Source organism: Pseudonaja textilis, chromosome 3, assembly GCF_049901715.1.
Source record: "Pseudonaja textilis isolate UNSWEBS1 chromosome 3, rPseTex1.2, whole genome shotgun sequence".
Taxonomy (NCBI): Eukaryota; Metazoa; Chordata; class Lepidosauria; order Squamata; family Elapidae; genus Pseudonaja; species Pseudonaja textilis.
In genome coordinates, this window is record NC_141992.1 from 68,427,350 (window position 1) to 68,447,039 (window position 19,690).

At 37.1% G+C, this 19,690-nt stretch overlaps 1 protein-coding gene across 2 annotated transcripts in view; it reads left to right on the forward strand.

The window, feature by feature from the left end:
* LOC113436045 (serine/threonine-protein kinase TNNI3K) overlaps positions 1–11,236 on the forward strand; it is a 256,652-nt gene extending 245,416 nt beyond the window's left edge. For both annotated transcript variants that reach the window (XM_087930027.1, XM_026700174.2), the window contains 2 exons: positions 7,325–7,404; positions 9,753–11,236. In XM_087930027.1, coding sequence (XP_087786153.1) covers positions 7,325–7,404; positions 9,753–9,829 — 157 coding nt within the window. In that variant the 3' untranslated portion in view covers positions 9,830–11,236. The remainder of the gene's footprint in view (positions 1–7,324; positions 7,405–9,752) is intronic.
* Positions 11,237–19,690: the final 8,454 nt, after the last annotated feature.

The following is a 19,690-nucleotide window of genomic DNA, read 5'->3' on the forward strand; positions in this document are numbered from 1 at the left end:
TCCTTGATCAAATAAATCTTTATATTCCTTAATGTCTATGGAGATTCTCAGCCATTCAGGTCATGGTTGTCCCAAAGGTGCTTTTTCAAGAGGCAACTTGACTTCCTGGCTTTTCTTCGAAGACTTTTCACTTCTCATCAAGAAGCTTCTTCAGCTTTGTATTCTTTCCCTTTACTTTTAACAGTCTTGATCTTTAATCGATTCAAATAATGCCCTAGAACTTGATTTCATTCTATTTTGTCTTTGTCTCTTCTCATAGAATTTTTTCCAAGTTTTAACAAGTCTGTTTTATAAGTCCAGTGTAGGAAAGTTATTCAGGTCACTCTTTTGTCTTATATTTGTATATCCCTGAACTCACTTACTGCATTATTGAATCATAGAGTAGGAATGGGGAGACTGTAGACAGTTTACTCCAATCTGTTATCAAATACTCAATATGGAATTAAAACATCAGTTGGTTTCATTTGTATATCCAGTGTAGCATCTTTTGTGGCCTTATGCTTTTCTGTCTACAGACATGGACATAGATATTCAACCTGTGGTTAGTGAACCCTTGGGGAGGGGGTGCAATGTCATCACAGGGGGGTCCATGAAGGCTTGAAGAAATGTGATTTAAAACCTGAGTTAAGTCTTGGTGGTCCATAGCCACGAAAGGTATTTAAAGAGGATCCATAGGGAAGAAAAGGTTAAGAACCACTGGATTAGAGGATCTGGAGACATAACACTAATGCTCCCTTACCAATGCTTCGGTCAAAACAGCAGGACCTTCATGTAGTTCTATCAGGCATAGGCCTCAACATATGAAAAAAAAATAACATAAAGAAGCTAGGCGGTCTTCTATCTTTGATGTAAGGATAAGATATAAAATATACATGAGCCATATCAGGAAGGACTTAAAATCTGTTTATTGTCTTGGGAAGCTGTGTTCCCAGATTCCAACAACACTCTTTTACATCACCTGAGATCTATTCCTTTTGAAACAACATAACAGGGATATTGCATCTGGGTGCTTCCACACACAAATCCCCATTCTTCACCTCTGAATTCTAAGACTACTTTACCATTTAGGGTAGAGATGGAGAATTACGACCCCTGTATGACTTGTGGACTTCAACTCCCAGAATCTCTCAGTCAGCATGGTTGAAGTCCACAAGTGATAAAAGGGCCATAGTTCCCCCACCCCCGGTCTAAGGAATGAGTACACTTCCTAACTGTTTTGCAAACTTTGGCTGAATAACAGTGATAATAAAGTTGCATAAACCTTATATAAAGTGAAGGTGGTCTGTCATTTTCATTCCCAGTGAATGAGAAAAAATGGCTAGAGTTTTAATGCTTGAGAGTAAAAAAGAAAGTAAACAGATTCCAGAACCAGGTTTAGCCTTGAGACCATTAATTAATTCCCCAAGATATGTGTCTCAGCATCTTTTCCACACAGATATGCAGGTGTCAACTTTTGCCCCCACATGTTTTGAGTTTGGGCCAGTTATTTCGATGTTAAAAATAGTTTACCACTCAGCAAGTAATTCTTTACTTTTGCACAGCATGTAAAACAATTTGTGTGAAAAGATAACTGGAATTTTCTAGTCTGTTGTGTTTTCCAAACAAAACACAAAGAGGAACAACTCAGTGAGTTGCAGTAGCTTTAGAAGAGAATTGGTAATATAATAGCAGAAGTTTTAAGATAAATAAATATTTGGTTACCATCTAGAACATGCAGTGGTTTGAATTCTATTATATAATTACTTCACATTAACTCATATCTTGAACATTCACATACAGCTGTGTGAAAAAGGCCAATTTCATATTAGTAACCATGTTTGGTTACCTAAACGATCCTTTTCAGGGCCACAAACAATAAAAATGTTAACAAAACCCTAGCATCGGCCTTAGCAATTGCAACACATATGCCACTGGGTATGCATCAGTTAATCTGTTTTCATAGTCATTGTAAGCATGCATTGTAAGCATGCAAGAAGATTCACAATCCCCATCCAAACAGCACCAAATTGCAAAAAGCTTATGCTTTTCATTTAAAAACCACCAGTATTTATTTAAATATAACAATATTTGCATAGCAGTTAGCATAAAATATCATAAAATCAATGGCCTATCCAAAAAATGACATAAACTGTAAACCAAAACTGTAAACCGTAAAGCGTGTAGGACTTTTTCACACAGCTGTATTTTGTGCTTAATATAGATGCAACACTAACATATTTTTAAAATATCCTACATATATTTAGTTTCCCTTTTCTCCTAGATAATCCTGAATTTGACTGTGTCTATGACTTTGTCCACTCTGTCCAAAGAAATTGGATAAATGGTTTCTTTAGATTTCTGTAACAGAAGAAGAAAATCTTCTGTGTTCTCCCTTATTGTCAGCAATCACTTGGATACATACATACATACATACACACACACACACACACACATATATCAATGGAAATTTGTGTAAAATATTTTTGGGGTGAGGGTGTTAATTAAACATGGGAAAGCAGAGAACTACAGAATGGTGACAAGATAGCAGTCTATTGAAAGTCAGAACGTGTATTTTTTACCTCTTGGCATTTCATAACTACCTAAAGGCCTGAACATCAGCTATAATGAACATCAGCTTTTAATTCTGTTCTTCTTTGAAATAATTTTGAGCAACTTCTTTTTTATAAAGATGTTTGGGAAAATGCCTTAGCAAAATGTCTTTGGAAGAACTCATTTGTGGCCCATCTTAAGAATTTTGAGACTTACTGTTTCATCTGGATGTCCTTTTGGAGGCTGCCAATTTGGAAAACGCAGATCTATAGTGACTTACTGATGGTCTTATTATCTATGAGCTACAATAGAAGTCTTCAAAAAGTGTAGGACAGGGGTGTCAAATTGGTGGCCCACAGGCCAGATGCATCACACACAAGCCACGCCTGCCCCAGCTTCGTGGGACTCAACAGGTTCTGACCAGTTCGGGAGAACTGGAAGTGGAAATTTTGAGTAGTATGGAGAACCGGCCAATCCCACCTCTGACTGGAGATTTTGCAATCTCCTTCCCCTGCCATGCCCACCAAGCCAAGCCCACAGAACCGGTAGTAAAAAAAAATTGAATCCCACCACTGGGGAAAACATCACGATACATCACATGACGGCAATGTGATGCTGCAAGTTTGACATCCATGGTCTAGGAGGAGGAATGGCAAAGCCATGGACTAAAAAGAGGATTCAGTTTAGAATCCTTACATAACCACAAAGGAACTAAGTCCAGCCTCCCTTGATTGACACTGACTCTGATCTAACTCTAACCAGGTACCAATCATTAGTTGAGAAGATTCCTGTGCAGATTTCCTGTGAAGATTTATTGCTTTTAGCAATAAAACAGTTAAATGGAATCTTCACATGTGGACTGGCCTTTTATGCCTGATAGATGGTGATGCATTCTCTTGTTCTCCAAATGTGCAATTCTTCTTTGGTTACTTTATAACACAACAGAGAGAAGGAACATGATAACTATTATATATGTGGTTAATTTCTGTTTAATTAAATAAATGCCACATGACTGTTAGTATGTTTTCTGGAGAAATAATTATTTAAAAAGCTCCATCTCCAATATTCTTAGAGTAGCTACATCTGTCCTTTACATCATCAATGATATGGAAGGTTTTTATAACAATTGTAATTTGTAAGGCTTTTCATAGGAAAATGGGTTTGAAAGGCAACAGTCAGCATTTGGTAATATGCATCTAGATTTTTTTTCCCAGTATGATTGACAATAAAATTTGATAACTTTTGAATGAAGAAACCTAATTCTGATTAAAAAGAAATATTGTTATGAAGCTATTTCAGTTATTGAGGCTTTGATATGAAGGGTTTCATTGGTTTTGATTAAAAAGATTGGTAACTAATTACATGACTTTATGGCTTCTCTTATTGGAAACTAAGGCACCATTTTAAGTTATGTGGAAAAATAATTTAAATGGGATAGAAGTAACCTAAGAAAACCTGAAGGGAGGGTCTACTTGATAAAGGAGCAATGCTCAGCTTCCAGAATCTGCAAATGACAAATTCTGTTCAGATTTTTACCAACTGGAATCCACCCTTTGGTAAATAAAGTAGAAGCACCAAGGTAGTGATTATTTTATTTCATACTTGGTTTTTTCCCCCACTTCTGAAATATGAATTGGCTCTTGTTACAGAATGCTCTGACAATATCAGCAAGATCCCAAATCAATACATTCCAATTTATTTATTTAGCTTAATTAAATGGAATATGTCCAGAAGTCTCATTTCAAAAGAAGCTAGCATCACCTTCTTAGTTCTGAACTCATTCCAATCTTCCACCTTCTGTTACCAAACATGTTCTGAACAAATTATTTGCATTTCCCTCAGTAACATTCCTAGTAAGTTAACCAACACTTTGATGAAGTTGCATCTCTCTGAGAACATACTTGCCTTCTTAAGAATTAAATATCTGACAGAGAGCAATTGCATTGGGATTATGATTTGTTCATGATGTATTTTAAAAATGCTAAGATGCAAGCTTATTTACTTGTCCAAATATGTGTGTATTGAATGTTTGATTAGCAGTTTTGGTTACCATCTTTACCTATCTGATGATGTTACCTATCTGATGATATTATCTGATGGTAATGAAATGTCTGCAAAACAACAACAACAACAACAACCAAGCTTAGGGAACACCAAAGTGTACTCCAGAATACCATACTATAGATCAGGGGTGTCAAACTCAGTTTCATTGAGGAGCACATCAGGGTTGTGTTTGACTTTGGGGGCTGGTTGGGCATGGCCAAGGTGGGCGTGGCCAGCTTGACATCACTTGTGTTGGGGGACAGGCCTGTGGTGGCCCGAGCACTCTGCCAGCAAAAACAGGCTCCCAAACTCTGTTTTCAGCTGGGATGGCCTCCTGTAACCCTCTGCCAGTGAAAACGGAGCACTGTTTTCGCTGGCAGAGGCACCACAGGCCAATCCTTTCCTGTTTCCAGGGTGGCGCCACAAGCCAGATCTAAGCACCCCATGGGCCGGATCCAGCTTTGAGTTTGACACCTCATAGATGAATTGGTACATCTATAAACTGAGTAACTAACCTGGTCCAGTGATTTGAACCATTTTTCTGAAGCTATGTCTTATCGTCTCCTTTGATCAAGATCCTAAGTTGATGGTTCTAAATAATGTTATCAAATAATATCTCTCTGCCAAGAAATAATACTCTCTGAAAGTTGTGGATGGTGTGTTGGTAGAATCTGAGGCAATGTCAACTCTGTCATTTATTTTGAGTTATTTGAATAATATTTGTGATTCTGAGTTTTGCATTTGACCTTGACACTCATTAGATTCTATTGCCTGGGCACACTTTTGTAACTAAACATTAGTTTTAATTTAGGTAAATGTGAAGTCGGATTAGTGACATAGACAAAGTATGGCTTCTCTAATAGCAAGAAAGAATAAATGGAATGAATTAAGTAAATAAATGAACAAACCATTTCAATTCAGTAGAGACCTGACAACACTAATGACATGAATTCATTCTTCTACTACCCACAGAGTAGAGGTGTAGGACGTGCAGTATATGGATGGGCTTCAACTTATGAGTCATATTCCATTGCATGCATATTTGGTTTGAGAATAATAAAGATTGATATTGAAACAGTGTGGCTAATCTGGACAATGGTGCTATTAAGAAGAATTACTTGTTTCAGAATAGTCTTTGCTTTGAAATGGTTGAATATTTATTAGCAAATATTATTAACTGGTTTTAATATTATGCTAGTTTCATGTATTATTTGCATATTCAAGTATTAAAAGTGATTTAGCCTATATTTCATTCTAAAATACCAGATGGTAAACAAAAAAAATGTAAGTTCAAATATGCTCAATATAATAAACTTTGCAGTCTCTTTTGCAATGCAGCAAATAGCTTTTAACATTCTCAAGAACATTTACCAAAAGTTTTCAAATATTTCCACAGGATCCACAGAATTTTTTATAAGCAACAAGTTTAGGCTTGGCATCCGAGCCTAATTAAGTATAGTATGAGAGTAAACAATTATTAATCCTTTATTTCTCAGCATTGGCATTATTATCAGGAAAGCGAGAGCTGGGTGGATAGACAGATAAATAAACAATATGTAAAAGACAAATTGTATAGAGACAAATGGATGGAAATATTAACATCCAAGGCAACACAAACTGAGTTGCAAAGTAGTCTGTTTTGATGAAACTTAAATAGAGCTTGTTATTAAGCAGAGATCTATTATTAAGCTATTATATATATATATATATATATATATATATATATATATATATATATATATATATATATATATATATATATATATATATATATATATTTAAATGGAAAGCAGGCACATTTTACCAAGAAAAAAAAGAGCAATATGAATCTTATAAAAATAGCTTTACATGCTGTAAAGGTTCCTACAGATAGCTATGATTTATTTATTATTAAGTCTCTTCTCTTTCAACGGGACTTATTTCCAGAAAGGTATCTTAGAATAAACATTTATTTATCTAATAGTGTGAATCCAGCCACTGAAGTTATGAAATTCTTACCTGCCATCAGTTTGAAATTATCGTGATCAAAATCATCGGAGATGATGCATTGCTGGAAATAATCTTGAATTTGTTCTTTCAGCCACAACTTCACCAAAGGTTCTTTGAAGACACCAATCTTTGAAATTACTTCAAATAATTATTTACTTTGGGATAGCACAGATGTGTCCTACCTGGCTATTAATGGGCAGTTGGGTGGCTTCCTTTTTCATTCAGAGGGAATACTTGATAATGACAGTTGCCCATCAACTGAGAGCAGCTGGCAGAGGCTGGCTCTATCTGATCATTTCCAAGTAATAAAGGAATGTATTTACAGTGAATAATATTGGGATTTGCTTCAAAAGGGTAATGCTCTGTTTAGCAAAGAAATTAGCATGCACAAACCTGATAGTACAGATGTAAATAAAATATTTATACTGTGCTGGACCTATCACCTCAGATTGCTAATAGCACTGAAAGTAGTCCAGACATTGGGGCAAAGCTCAAGATTAGAAACAAGCTATTCCAGAAATGTTTCTGCATAATGTTTCTCTCCTCCTCCTCCTCCTCCTCCTCCTCCTCCTCCTCCTCCTCCTCCTCCTCCTCCTCCTCCTCCTCCTCCTCCTCTTCCTCCTATTATTCCAGTGCAGATCTTGCATTGAAAAAGGCATTTCCATATTTTGAATCAGATTACTTTATTTTTAACTCTTACTGGTTTTGTAGCAAGCTCTAAAAGGTACTCTTGTTTACCAATTCTCTTTTCTACAATTTACAGCGCTGGTCAGCACTCTTCTCAAGGCCTTTCTTTGGAAGAGATAAGAAGAAATTTTCAATGCCCACCTATTGACCAAAATGGTAAAATACAAGTCCTCTTCAATAATAATAAACTGTATTAATGGACTGGTGATACTTTCTTTGAAATGCAACTGATCCTCCAAATTTATAGTAGCCAGAAATAAGAAATCAGCAACCTTGGTAATAGGAGATAACATTAGCACTTACACTTATATACAGTTTGATAGTGCTTTGCAGCCTTCTCTAAGCAATTTACAGAGTCAGCATATTGTCCCCAACTATCCGGGTCCTCCTTTTACCAACCTTGAAAGGATGAGAGGCTGATCAACCTTGAGCCAGTGGGAATCGAACTCCTGGCAGTGAGCTGAATTAGCCACTGTGCTACCATGTCTCAGTTATTATTATTACCTTTATTGTCAGAGGACAACATGTGTACAATGAGATTGGCTGAGTCTCCCTTCATGCACCCCCCACAACACAACTCACAACGAGGACAGAAGTCCCCAACCCAGTTCTAATCTTATTACACTATGTGATCTTGTTACACAATGTGCCAGCCCTGCTTTTATTATGTTGACATGAAGTTATTTTCCATTCAGAAGTCAGGCAGCCCATGGGTAGAAACTATTCTTCAGCCTGTCGGTGGGGCTGGCTACGCTTCTATATCTCCTACCTAATGGAAAGAAGGGAAATATAGGAGATGGTAGGAGTGGTAAGTGCTGACCAGGATGTGAGTCATCCTAGTTGCTGCTTTGCTGTGCAAGACCTTCAAGGGGCTTAATTTTAATTAAAGTCAAACTTCATTTGGTGCCTGAATTGGTTTCTGTGAAATGATTGATAAATGACACTGTTGCTAAGGGAACCCTATGACAGAGAGAGGGGGGCTAGGCTGCAAAGACCACTGGTTACTGCCATCTCATTCAACTAAAGTTCTTTCTATAATGTCCTGTGCCTTGACTGTTTTTTCTCCTTTTTCTCCTCCTTGCAAACCAGAAAGATTCCTTTAATAAGCGATCTCCTCCTGACCTCCTTTTCTCTGCAGTGTAGTACTTACCTTAAAAAAGAAGCTAACTGCAAGCTCAGCTCTGTGACCTTAATTAGTTGATTAGAACCTTCTGGCCCGCAGGCAGCTGCTGCCTGCAACTGACCAGACCTTGATCAGTTTCAACTGAAGACTTTTGTTATGCTAAATAAAGTACTTTTTTTCAGTCATAATTGTGAAAGGTCACTGTCTGAGGCAGTCGCTAAACAAGTAGGCCTGGACACCTTTGAGGTTGCTTTGCAGACTAATGTCCAGCACTTACTAGAGGCTTGACACAACACTGCTAATTGTCAAAGGTGCCATCTAACTAACTCCAAAGTAAGGCACCGTCCTCGTGAATTAAACAAATGATGTTTTTTTCTGGTATTAAGGTTCGGCAAGAAAGAAATAGAGCACTTTTAATAATTAACCACCACATTTTCTCAAAATTTTCCTTGAAAATGGAGCTTACGGCAGACTTACTCGATGGTCTTTGCATGCTGGCTGGGTCCATATACAAAAAAAAACAACAACACTCCCACCTGTATTTTAGATAAAGAAGCGAGAAGAAATGGAGTTGCCTGTCTCAGCACTTCATTTGGATGCAGTGAGAGAAATAGCTTACTTCGTCAAATCAACAAGAATTGGGATCTTGCCTTCTGCATTTAGAGAGGGTTTTTTTGTTGATTTTTTTTGTTTTTGTTTAGTTACTGGGCTTCTCCCCCCCCCCCCACACACACACAATCTTGTTTGTTATAAGTGGTCTTCACCCATGATGGTCTTAGTTCAGAGATTTGGTGACTAGGCTGAACTGTCATATATTCCACAAAAGGAATAATTGAAGCAATGACATTTAAACTATGGCCCAGATGATAAATATTCTAATAAGCCAACGGGTACTTATAGTATAAGATATTGTATCAGTAATAATTCAGGATTAAGGACATAATTATTTCTGATAGACAGCTTATTGTTGACCAGTGAATCTCCCATTCAAGGTCAAGATATGTATATTTAAAAAAAATCAAACAGAAGTGTGAGAGGGGATTAACATTTCCCACGTTCCTATCCCCCGTCATCTTAAATGGCTAACGTGGTTGTGAATATGAAGGGCATCCCATCTGCTTGTCAGATCCCATCTCTGTCATTTTCCTGTAAAGAAATGTGGGTTTGAATGGGGTAACTTCAGGTCATAAAAGATGCGGCCAAAGCAGATTTTTTTTCATTTGGCAGCAAATCTGTGCATTGCTGCTCCCAGGGAAGCCCTCTGTGCTAGCTTTCTGTATACAGAGGCTTGATGAACCTAGGAAGAAGAGAGACAAGGTGCGGTAGCTAGGCTGAATAGCATTTGCGATGAGCACCTGAGCTTCTGTTATGTTTTCCACAGGTTATGTGTCGGATCCCATGAGCACGCTGCGATTTCCTTCCTGCAGCAACAGTGGCGGCTTTGAAGACAGTGGCTGACAGCAGGAGCCATCTACCTGCAGTGAGAATCTCCACCAATTGGCAGCAAGAATTCTTCGTCTGTCACCACTGTTCCCAGGCATCATACATTACAGCAAAGAGCCTTATGCTAGCTTGTTTATTTACTGCTAGCTAATACTTCCCCTGTAAATTACTCCTTCGCCATTTTTTCCCCTCCTATTCCAGTAATTTAAAGAAGGTGAGGAAACATAAATCAGCTAAGTTGCAGAATTTAGGAGAGGGGGCTGTTCACCCAGGAATGTACTGTATCTGTGGTGCCAGTAAAAGTAATTAGTGCCCAATATATATTTTCTCTAGTAAGCACGAAGAAAGGAGGGGAAAATAATTGTTACACTGTGGGAAATTGCAATCTTAGGACTCCCCACGGTGGAAAAATTACACTTCTTTTCTTTCAGGGTAGTAGAGAAATTTATTGCTCCACATTTCCTGTAGGATTGCTCATCTTCCTTTTCACCTAGGCATCCTTCAATCTCATCCATCACCTGACACCCCCAGTATCTCTTCCAAACCTCTAGATCAGTGTTTCTCAACCTCAAAACATTTTAGAGTGTGGACTTCAACTCCTAGAATTCTGGGAATTGAAGTCCACAAGTCTTAAAAGTTGTTGAGATTGGAAAACAAACATTGCTGTTGGCCATCGCTTGCCCTTCTAATTTAATGTTCTTTGTATCTTCCCTGGGGTTTGCTTAATCTATGCTGAAGAACCCAATAAATCAGCCAGAATTTCTTTTTTTTTTTAAGATAATTTGTTACAAACACTCTGAATTAAAACTGCAATGCAATGTGGCTTAATGTGGCACCGTTCAGAATTGTTAACTGATTAATATCAGTGTTCAGGTTTATTTTCTTTTGCTCTGTTTAGTGTGGTGTGGATAGTTTATTCGTCTATTTTAATGTTTTCTTGAATGATTACTAGAGTTTGTAGACTTGTAGAGGAATGCAGTTCAGAGTACCGGATCTTTATAGCTTTTCTTGAATGTTGTCCCAAGGCTACAGTAAGATGTAGTCAGATTTGAAATCAGTTTCTTCAACAAGCTGGTCAATTCCTAAAGCTGCCCACATATAAAACCTTAGTGTAGTTCAGAAGACAATAAGCAAAGCATTTGATGCCATTTGGGAATTTTAATTACCCTTCTCATAAGCAGACCCACACATTTTAGAAGCTAATCGATCTTTCTAAATTTTGTAGTTGACATTACTGGCCTCTCACATGAATAGAAGAAGATATGAAGAGGAAAATGTGTAAAACCACCAGAAATTCATTCTGATGAAAAACGTCTACCTGTGTATGTGTATATTTGGCCGTAGGAGTGATGTTCACCTTACTAGTGAAAAGGGCAGCCATGATGAAATGAAATGACCCATTTTACCAAGGTTACTATATTTTTTTTTAAAGCTACATGTAGTCCTCATTTAGTGACCACAATTGGGAGGTGTAACTTGGTTGTTAAGCAAAGCCATCACAAAGTGAAACCACGAGTATGCTTATGATCTTACCTCAGCTCTCCTTTGCTTTATAGACCTGCAAAGGTTGTAAATGCAAGAACTGATCGCAATTATCACCACAGTAAGTGTGGTGGCCATTATACAAGGCAGTTGATAAATGAGATTTCCCTGTATTTATGTATTTTAATCAAATGCAAATTGCCTTCACCCACAGTCTAGCAGAGGAGTAATCAGATTTGAGGTAATTTTGGGACAGAAGATTTTACAATACAGACTGACGCAAGGATGACTGTGCATGTAGACCTCTTTAGAATACAATTGCACAAAAGCAGGAAAGCCTAGAAGCTCAGGGCTGTCCAGCTGACACAAATACTGCTCCACAGTGTCACCTAGTGCCTCCTAAGGGGAAAACCATGTTCAGAAATATTTTTGCTGTTCCAGGTGACATGCTTATACATATGCGTGCAAGCACAGATGTGACAAGGCTATGACCCAGGGGATTGTTGCCTTTGCAAATAAACAAGCTAAACATAAAAAAGCACTTTTGTTTCCTCCAGGTTTTGTGTGCTGTGGAAACAGATATAGATATAAATGTTTAGATTCCGAAATCAAACAATTCATATCACTGTTTTATAAGCAAGACAAACTGCAGGCTAGCAGTTAAACTCTTGAGCTGTAGCAAAGGCTTCAGTGTCTCAGAATCCAGAGGTTAATACAATGCAAAGTATTAAAATGTGTTCATAGTCAACCTTGAAAAATATGCTAGCTGGAAATTTCTGATCCATCATCCACTCAGTGAACAGTTTACATGCTCCGTTGAAATGAAAAGTATAACGAAAACCATGAAATCCTCAAGACGAAAGCTTATTGTGACAACAATATATGTTGTGAATCATAAACCACTTGACCAGATGTGCTTCATTTTGTACTGAGAATGATCTGAAACAGAACATTCAGTACAGGGGATGTTATTATCTGTTCATATGACCAGAGCCTTCAGAACATAGATGCAAGTCAACAAGGCCACAAATCAGTGCCCAAAAAATATTCCTCATCTCTTCATAAGCTGAATAATGGCTTAGAGCTGAAATGTAATATTATGGATCACATCAGAGCTAAGTCAATGAGGAGACAGTGTCAATGACACCACCAGAAGCTATCTGTGGACTCCTTGTATTAATATAGTTACCTCTGATAACCAGAAAAGTAGAAAGATTTCCTACCTTTGCTAAACAGAGTATGGATGTAAGGTTGTGTTATGTCATAGGACTGTTTGGATGAAAATGACAATGGATGCCAGTTTCTAACTGTTATTCCACTCTTTTCTTCCCACAACACTTTATTCTTAAAATTATACCTAGTGCATACAAAAAAGCAGGCTGAGATCTATAAAAATGTGTGTCATAATCAAACTTTTCTGCTGTTTTGCTGTAGCAGACTAATATAACTACTACTCCAGAAACTATATTTCTTTTGGAAAGGAAAGGAAACTCTTTGTTTAAAAAAAAGTTGGTTTTGTTTTTATTGCAAGTTCATCCTTCTCGTATTCTCCCTTTCTCCGAGCTTCTTTTTGCCTGTTGAGCATCACTGAGCACAAGAAGCACAATTAAGACACCTCTACATGTGATGCAGAAAGCTGAACTCTGATCTTTCCTGTTTCGCCATAATGAGCAAATTTCTGCAGAGGGGAGCACGAGAGCAGCTATGAATTCATTGACAGCTTGCAGGTCAGGGAGAAACATCTGAGATGCCAAAATAATGGTGAGGAAGAAACATCAGTAGAAAACAAAGTGACGGTGTATAGGGAGTAATGGCAACTCTCTAGAATATGGGTGAGAAATCTGATCTTCTATTTCACAGGGGGAAAATGAGGAGAGCCCATCAAAATAAGAGAGTTTTCTACATACATTTTAAGCAGAGAAGGTCTGACCAAAAGATGATAAGGATGGATTGAAGCTGACTGGACCAGCACTTAAATCTGATTTTGACATTAGCTATGAGAAACTGTTCTCCAGGCTAGTCAGGGCACTTAGTTGACATTGTTCTGCCTTCAAACACCTGCTCCCTTCCCATCTCAGCTGTCTACAAGCAGCCTTCATGGTCACCTAATGGTAGAATCTGCTACTGATCAAATTTGGTGCAAATCAGTATGTGAATGCAACATACCAATGAAAAGGGGCTAACAGAGTATCAGGGCCAGTGCCCTACAAGCATCTCCATCATAAGGTTTATTGCTGTAAGAAATGCACCAGAAGAAAAAGGCTTATTTCCTTATTAAAGAGGGAAATACATCTTATTAAAGTCCTTTTCTCTTTTCTGTTTATATATCAACTCTCTTCCACAACAAACTGCATCAGGCACCAACATTTCTGGCTAGATAGTTGAATGTAACAGGGAGTTGCAATGCTCCATGCTATAGTTCTCCCCAACAGAATTTCCCGATGATTGCTACTGTTAAAAATATAGATTACCTCTGAGTGAAAAAAGATACTAATTGCAGCCCAGTTTATATTTGCTTGAGTAAATTCATATTTTTCATAACTTGCTTAGTTATGAAACTGACCCAGTTATTCAGGACATAAAGTCATTGCAACAGGGTTCACTTTTTCAATTGGTGTCTATCAACTAGAAAAGATGTAGGAGAGAGAGAGAAAGGAAGAAGGGAGGGAGGCAGGGAAAAGAGAGAAAGAGAAAGAAAGAGAAAGGAAGGAAGGGAGGAAGGAAGGAAGGAAGGAAGGAAGGAAGGAAGGAAGGAAGGAAGGAAGGAAGGAAGGAAGGAAGGAAGGAAGGAAGGAAGAGAAAAAGATCCAAATCTCTACAATGCATCTCCATTAACAGGTCCACTCAAGTGTAAGAAATTAATGAGGACTAGAAATAGAACAAGGGCAGCAGCAAGAGGAAAAAGCTATTTTAATTGCCTGATCTAGTGCCAGCATATGACCCTTCACATTCACAGGGGAATTTTGTTTCATTTGCTGATTCTAGATAGTTGTTATGGTAGACTCTCATAGTTTGAAATGCAAAGCATTTGACAAAGCCAACTGGTTGGATTCAAGCAAAGCAAACACATTGTTTTACTGGTAATTAATATAATTGGCTATTAGAGGAAAACACTGCCTCAGTTAATTGGTCTCTATAGAAGGAATATCAGGTCTTCCAGGGAAAACAGGCTGCTCAGAAATGCTGAGTTATTAATTCAAATGGATTTGAAAAAAAAAAAGTAAAATCCACCCTAGCAGAGTGTCCCCATGTTGTTGCTGAGGTCAAATTAGACTTGTTGCTTTCCTAGAATTAAAGTATATTTGAAATACATGAAGAGGGTGGGGAGGGAAGGAGGGAGAGAGAGGAGGGGAAGAGAGAATAACCTCACTAAAGTATTTTCAAGTTAATTTAGTTACCAGTGCTATAGCATCATTACTAATTGCTGGCAACCTTGAAAGTCAAAGCTGTGGTTTATTATACATAATTTTAAAAAAAGCAATCAAGAGAAGACAGAATATTCACTCAGGCCACTACTCTCTACATATGTTTCAGATCAATTGGGGGGGAAAGACTTTGAAATTTGACAACTGGTTAAACTATCTTAACAACTATGCACCATGCATGAGCAATTTTATCAAGTCCTAGTGGTCTTCCAGAGAGTTTATTTATTTGTTAAATTTTTGTGCCACCCATCTCATTGATAGTGTCTTACAATATGATAAAAAGTTTTTTAAAAAAGTCCTATAAGACAATTAAAATTAGAGGAATTAAATAGAAGCGTGTTGTCCCTTTTGGATTTAAAAACATCAAAAAAGTGTAAATGCATTATCTCAATGTACGAACTCTATAACTGAGAAATTCTTAATTTAATTACTTTCAGATTTAAAATGCATTTGGCTACTCATCCATGGGCTTTTGGGGGAGGGGGGAAACCAATCATTTTTGATGTTAATCATCTGTAATATCTGCCAGTTCTGTGCCTTGCAGTACAAACGTAGTTCCAAAGTTGGTTTGATTAACAATGTTTTTTTTTACTACAACAAAATTATGGAGAGTTTCTAAAGACTCAAGACTTTTTCATCAAGAACAGCACATCATGGTCTAGTACAGGGGTGTCAAACTCAAGGCCCGCAGGCTACATTCGGCCCATAATGTGGTCGGATCTGGCCCGCGGGGCCATCCTAGTCTATCCAGTGTGAAGAAGAAAGATTGGGCCAACATTGCTTTGGTCCAGTCTACCCGATGCAAAGAAGAAAGATCAGGCCAGTGAAGCTTCAGCCTAGTCTATCCAGTGCAAAGAGGAAACATGCCAGCAGTTATGGGGAATGATGTCAAACTGGCCATGCCCGTCCAGTTGGCCACACCCACCCAGTTGGCCAAGCCTGCCCAGTTGGCCACACCCATCCAGTCAGCCACACCCACTGGCCCCGATGCAGCTCTCAATGAAATTGAGTTTGACACTCCTGGTCTAGTATATTTATTATTGCAGAGGATTGGGTGCATCATAGTCCACTCCCAATTAGAACTACTGTATGGACTCTGTTTACTTGTATCCTTTATCTCGGGTTGGAATACAGAGTGTTGGACCTGAGGAAGTGGACAGCGTCCTTGGGCTGTTACTGTAATATTTGTTTATTAGATCTTTGTCCCACCTGGTTGCTAAAATTCTCCAGAAGGGGGACTCACAGATGAGTCCAGATATTAATTAATACATCACTGCAGGAGGGGATATCCCCAGGACCATTTTAGGAATACTTGTTCTGTCCCCTGCATAAGAAACCTTCATTGGATCCATCTGCCTGGACAATTTCCATCCAGTTTCAGGGGACATGGAAGAAGAGTGGTTCTGTCACAGTTTCAGAGGGTCCTGGATGAAACGGATTATCTGGACCCCCTTCGCTCAGGTTTTACACCTGGTTATGGGACAGAGATGGCATTGGTTGCACTTGCGGATGGTGCATTTGGCAGGAACAGGATTGAAGTAATGCATCCATCCTCACTCTTTTTGACCTCTCAGCAGCTTTAAAGCCATTTATGGCATGGGTTGAGGTGTCTGAGGAACCATCTCACCCCAATGGGATTAACCTGTCACACTCATCAGAAAGGGTCTATTTCGAATCCCTTGGGAAAAGAATTTCAAGTGGTGGGGTCCAAGAGAAGAGCCTTTTCTGATCTGATTAACTGGGTAAAAATCCCCATCCTCAAGGGGTCCATCATCTTTTAGCCTTTCTATTCATTTTTTTTTCCTAATTTTAATTATTTTCTTTTTTAAACTTGTAAGTATATTACAAGTAAATATCTAGAGTCACTGAATCAGTGAAATGGGTAGCACAGAAATGTAATAAATAAAAAATAAAATAAATGTATAAATAATTGTATGGCATACTATATACACATATTCATCTGTATATAAATTTACAGTATAAAGACTCTCCTTCCATAAAAATATAGAAACAAAGATATTACCTTGAAAAGTGGAGAAAAACAATAAGAGCTATATGTGATGTTGGGTACACAAATTGTGTGTACATGCTTCAATTTGTCTTCCACAAAGAGAATTCTATCTTGAAAAGAAAATATTGCATAAAACATGACAGAGAACACACATTATCTGAAATGCCACAATGATTATAATATTGAAATCTAATACAAACCAAGCTCAAAGGAAGAAAATAGACAGAAGTAAAAAAATAAAGAAAAAAGATGAAAAAAGAAGAAAAAGAAAAATAAGAAAAATAAGAATAAAGAAAAAGAAATTTATAAAAATTGACTTGGAACCTTTATTTCAACAAGTATAAACCAATTTAGAAATTCTTTACCCTCTCTAAAATTACATTTATCTCTTAATCCTATAGCCCATTTATCTGTAAATAAATCCATAAAGCAGCATCTTTGCAGTCCTGGTCTCTCATAAAGTTCATAAAGGGTTGCTAGAAGTAATAGTACATCTTATTTTACCCTTGATCAAATATACCAACTTTATATTCCTTTATTTCTAATAGTTCTAATTTTTAGTTTATTCAAATATTGTTGTAAGATTGGATTTCTCTTTATTTCTTCAGTTTCATTACACAGTCTTCTTAACAAGCCTCTTTTGTAAATCCAAAACCAATTTCTATTATAGATCTAGGGAAACATCCTTTTCTATATTATTACCTTGGCCTATGAGGTATAAATCTACTGCTGGTATCATCTCTCTTTTGTCAGATAACTTTTGTTCCACATCTTATTTTTCTTCAATAATATATTTTAAACATAGCCCATCCATGAAGCAAACATCACTACTCACATTGTTGATATTACGGGTACTATTTTCTGATTCCATTCTCCTTTAGTATTTTTATTGTCATTACATTTTGCACAGAACTGCATATCTTTCTTTACCTAAAATCTTTAGTCTTTCTTAGGGTCCAGTTTTTCAAATCATACAATTCTTTATCTACACCTTGTAAAAACTTAAATGAAATTGATTTCCCATGAAAAGCTGTTTGTACTTTGTAATTAATTCCATAATCTTATTCTAAAAGTTTCATTATTTCAATTTTATCCAGACTTTTAGACTACATATTGCTTTATCAGAACAAAATATTTACCTGTTTATTTCAGATTCTTTAAATTAGCATAATTGAAAAAGCAGTAGGCTCTGCTTTTGTGGAGTTGTCTTCAGTTCACCCTATTCCCACATATGCAAAATCACTATTTTAAGTGAAAAAGGTAAGATAATTTTCTGAGCACTTTATGTCTGTTAAGATGATTTGAAGATCCCCAAATGTCAAAAAATGAAAATGAATTTGGGTACTAATGCTGGTTCAAGAAAGGTATGTCATGCATGCTTAAGTTTAACAATGGCATAGTTCTGCAAGGAAAATTATCTTTAGAAAAATTCTTTGACACACATATAACAAGCATACAGGAACTATTTTTTTCCCGTTACATCTGTACTCATCATAGCACAATATATGGATTAGAGCTCTCACTATGAAGTGAGAATGAACCTTGCACCATCTATTAGAATTTTCATAAATCAAATCTGATCCCATCATTTGAGTCAATGACAAGTCAGCCTTAAATCTCAAACTGTGTGTAATCTCTCTAACCTTAAACATTTGTCCAGAATAGTTGAAGACTGGATTGCTGCAATCAAATGGATCATTTTAGAGCATAAAAGTAAACATTATCACTTTGTAGTAACTCAAACCAATGTCCTGTTAATCAAAACTCTGGATGAGCAAGCAAAACAAAATCTCATTGCAGATTTTCATGAAATTCAGTACCTCTTGTTATTTGGTGTATGTGTGTATGGGTTACTATACTGTAGAGTCACTCGACAGTGAAGTGGGCATCATATAAATGTAGTAAGTAAATAAATCAATAAAATATGTCACTTTGGAGTCTTTAGCTGCCTAATCCTGTTTTTTTTAGCATGGCTAACAGGAATTTTGCTCAGTGCTGCCATAGTATAAAATCCTTATATAAAATCTATAATAAGGCAATGGGAACCAAATCCCTAAACATGAGATGAAACAGTATTAAACGAATGCTTTTGTTCTCAAATATTAATATGTGCTGCTTTGGCAACTGTAAGTTGGCAAGTTTTCAGAATAAATGCTCCAGACAGATGGTTAAAGGATACATGGCTTAATACTGTGCCTATTCACTCAGAAGCAAATCCATCAGATTTGGTAAGACTTGTGCTGCAAGACAATGTGATCGGGAGTATGCCGAATAGCAGCAGACTGCTATTTTTATCAACAGAATAATCTCCTTCTAGGTGCGTATTAGTATCACGGTATGTAATAACAAAGGTTTCCTTAAATCCCTACTCCAGTTTCTCTGTTATTTTACAAACATATCAAAAGGAATTTGGACAAAAATAAATAGAACCGTGCAGCTAGAAGCCGAATATCTGCTGAAACTCTGATACTCATATAACTCATTGCTGTTTTTTCTACTTAAATTGGCTGGATTGAGATGCTACATTAATACTACCCCTGATTTAATCAAGTTTTATTGACTATATCATAAATGACTGAGTTCATACAACTTACTAAAGCCATAAACCAGAGTTTACAAACCCACAGTAAGATTCATGCATTAGCTTGAGCCCAAATCAAGCAAACTAGTATGATTTAGAACAATCTATGACTTAATGCCATTATAGCCGCAGTTGTCCTGGCAACGATGCCAAAATGGCAAAATGTGTCATGATACCAATCTAAAAGCTCTGCCCTTTTGTGTTTGTGTCCCAGTATCACAGGTAATTACATAAGGAATTTAGTTTGCATTGTGGTGTAATGTTTCTGTCATTCTCCCCACCCTACCCAGATATTTATAATGATGAAAAAGAAAGAAAAAAAATATTTCTAAACAAATAGCATACTGTTTTCTGAGATGAAGGCTATAGGCTTAGAA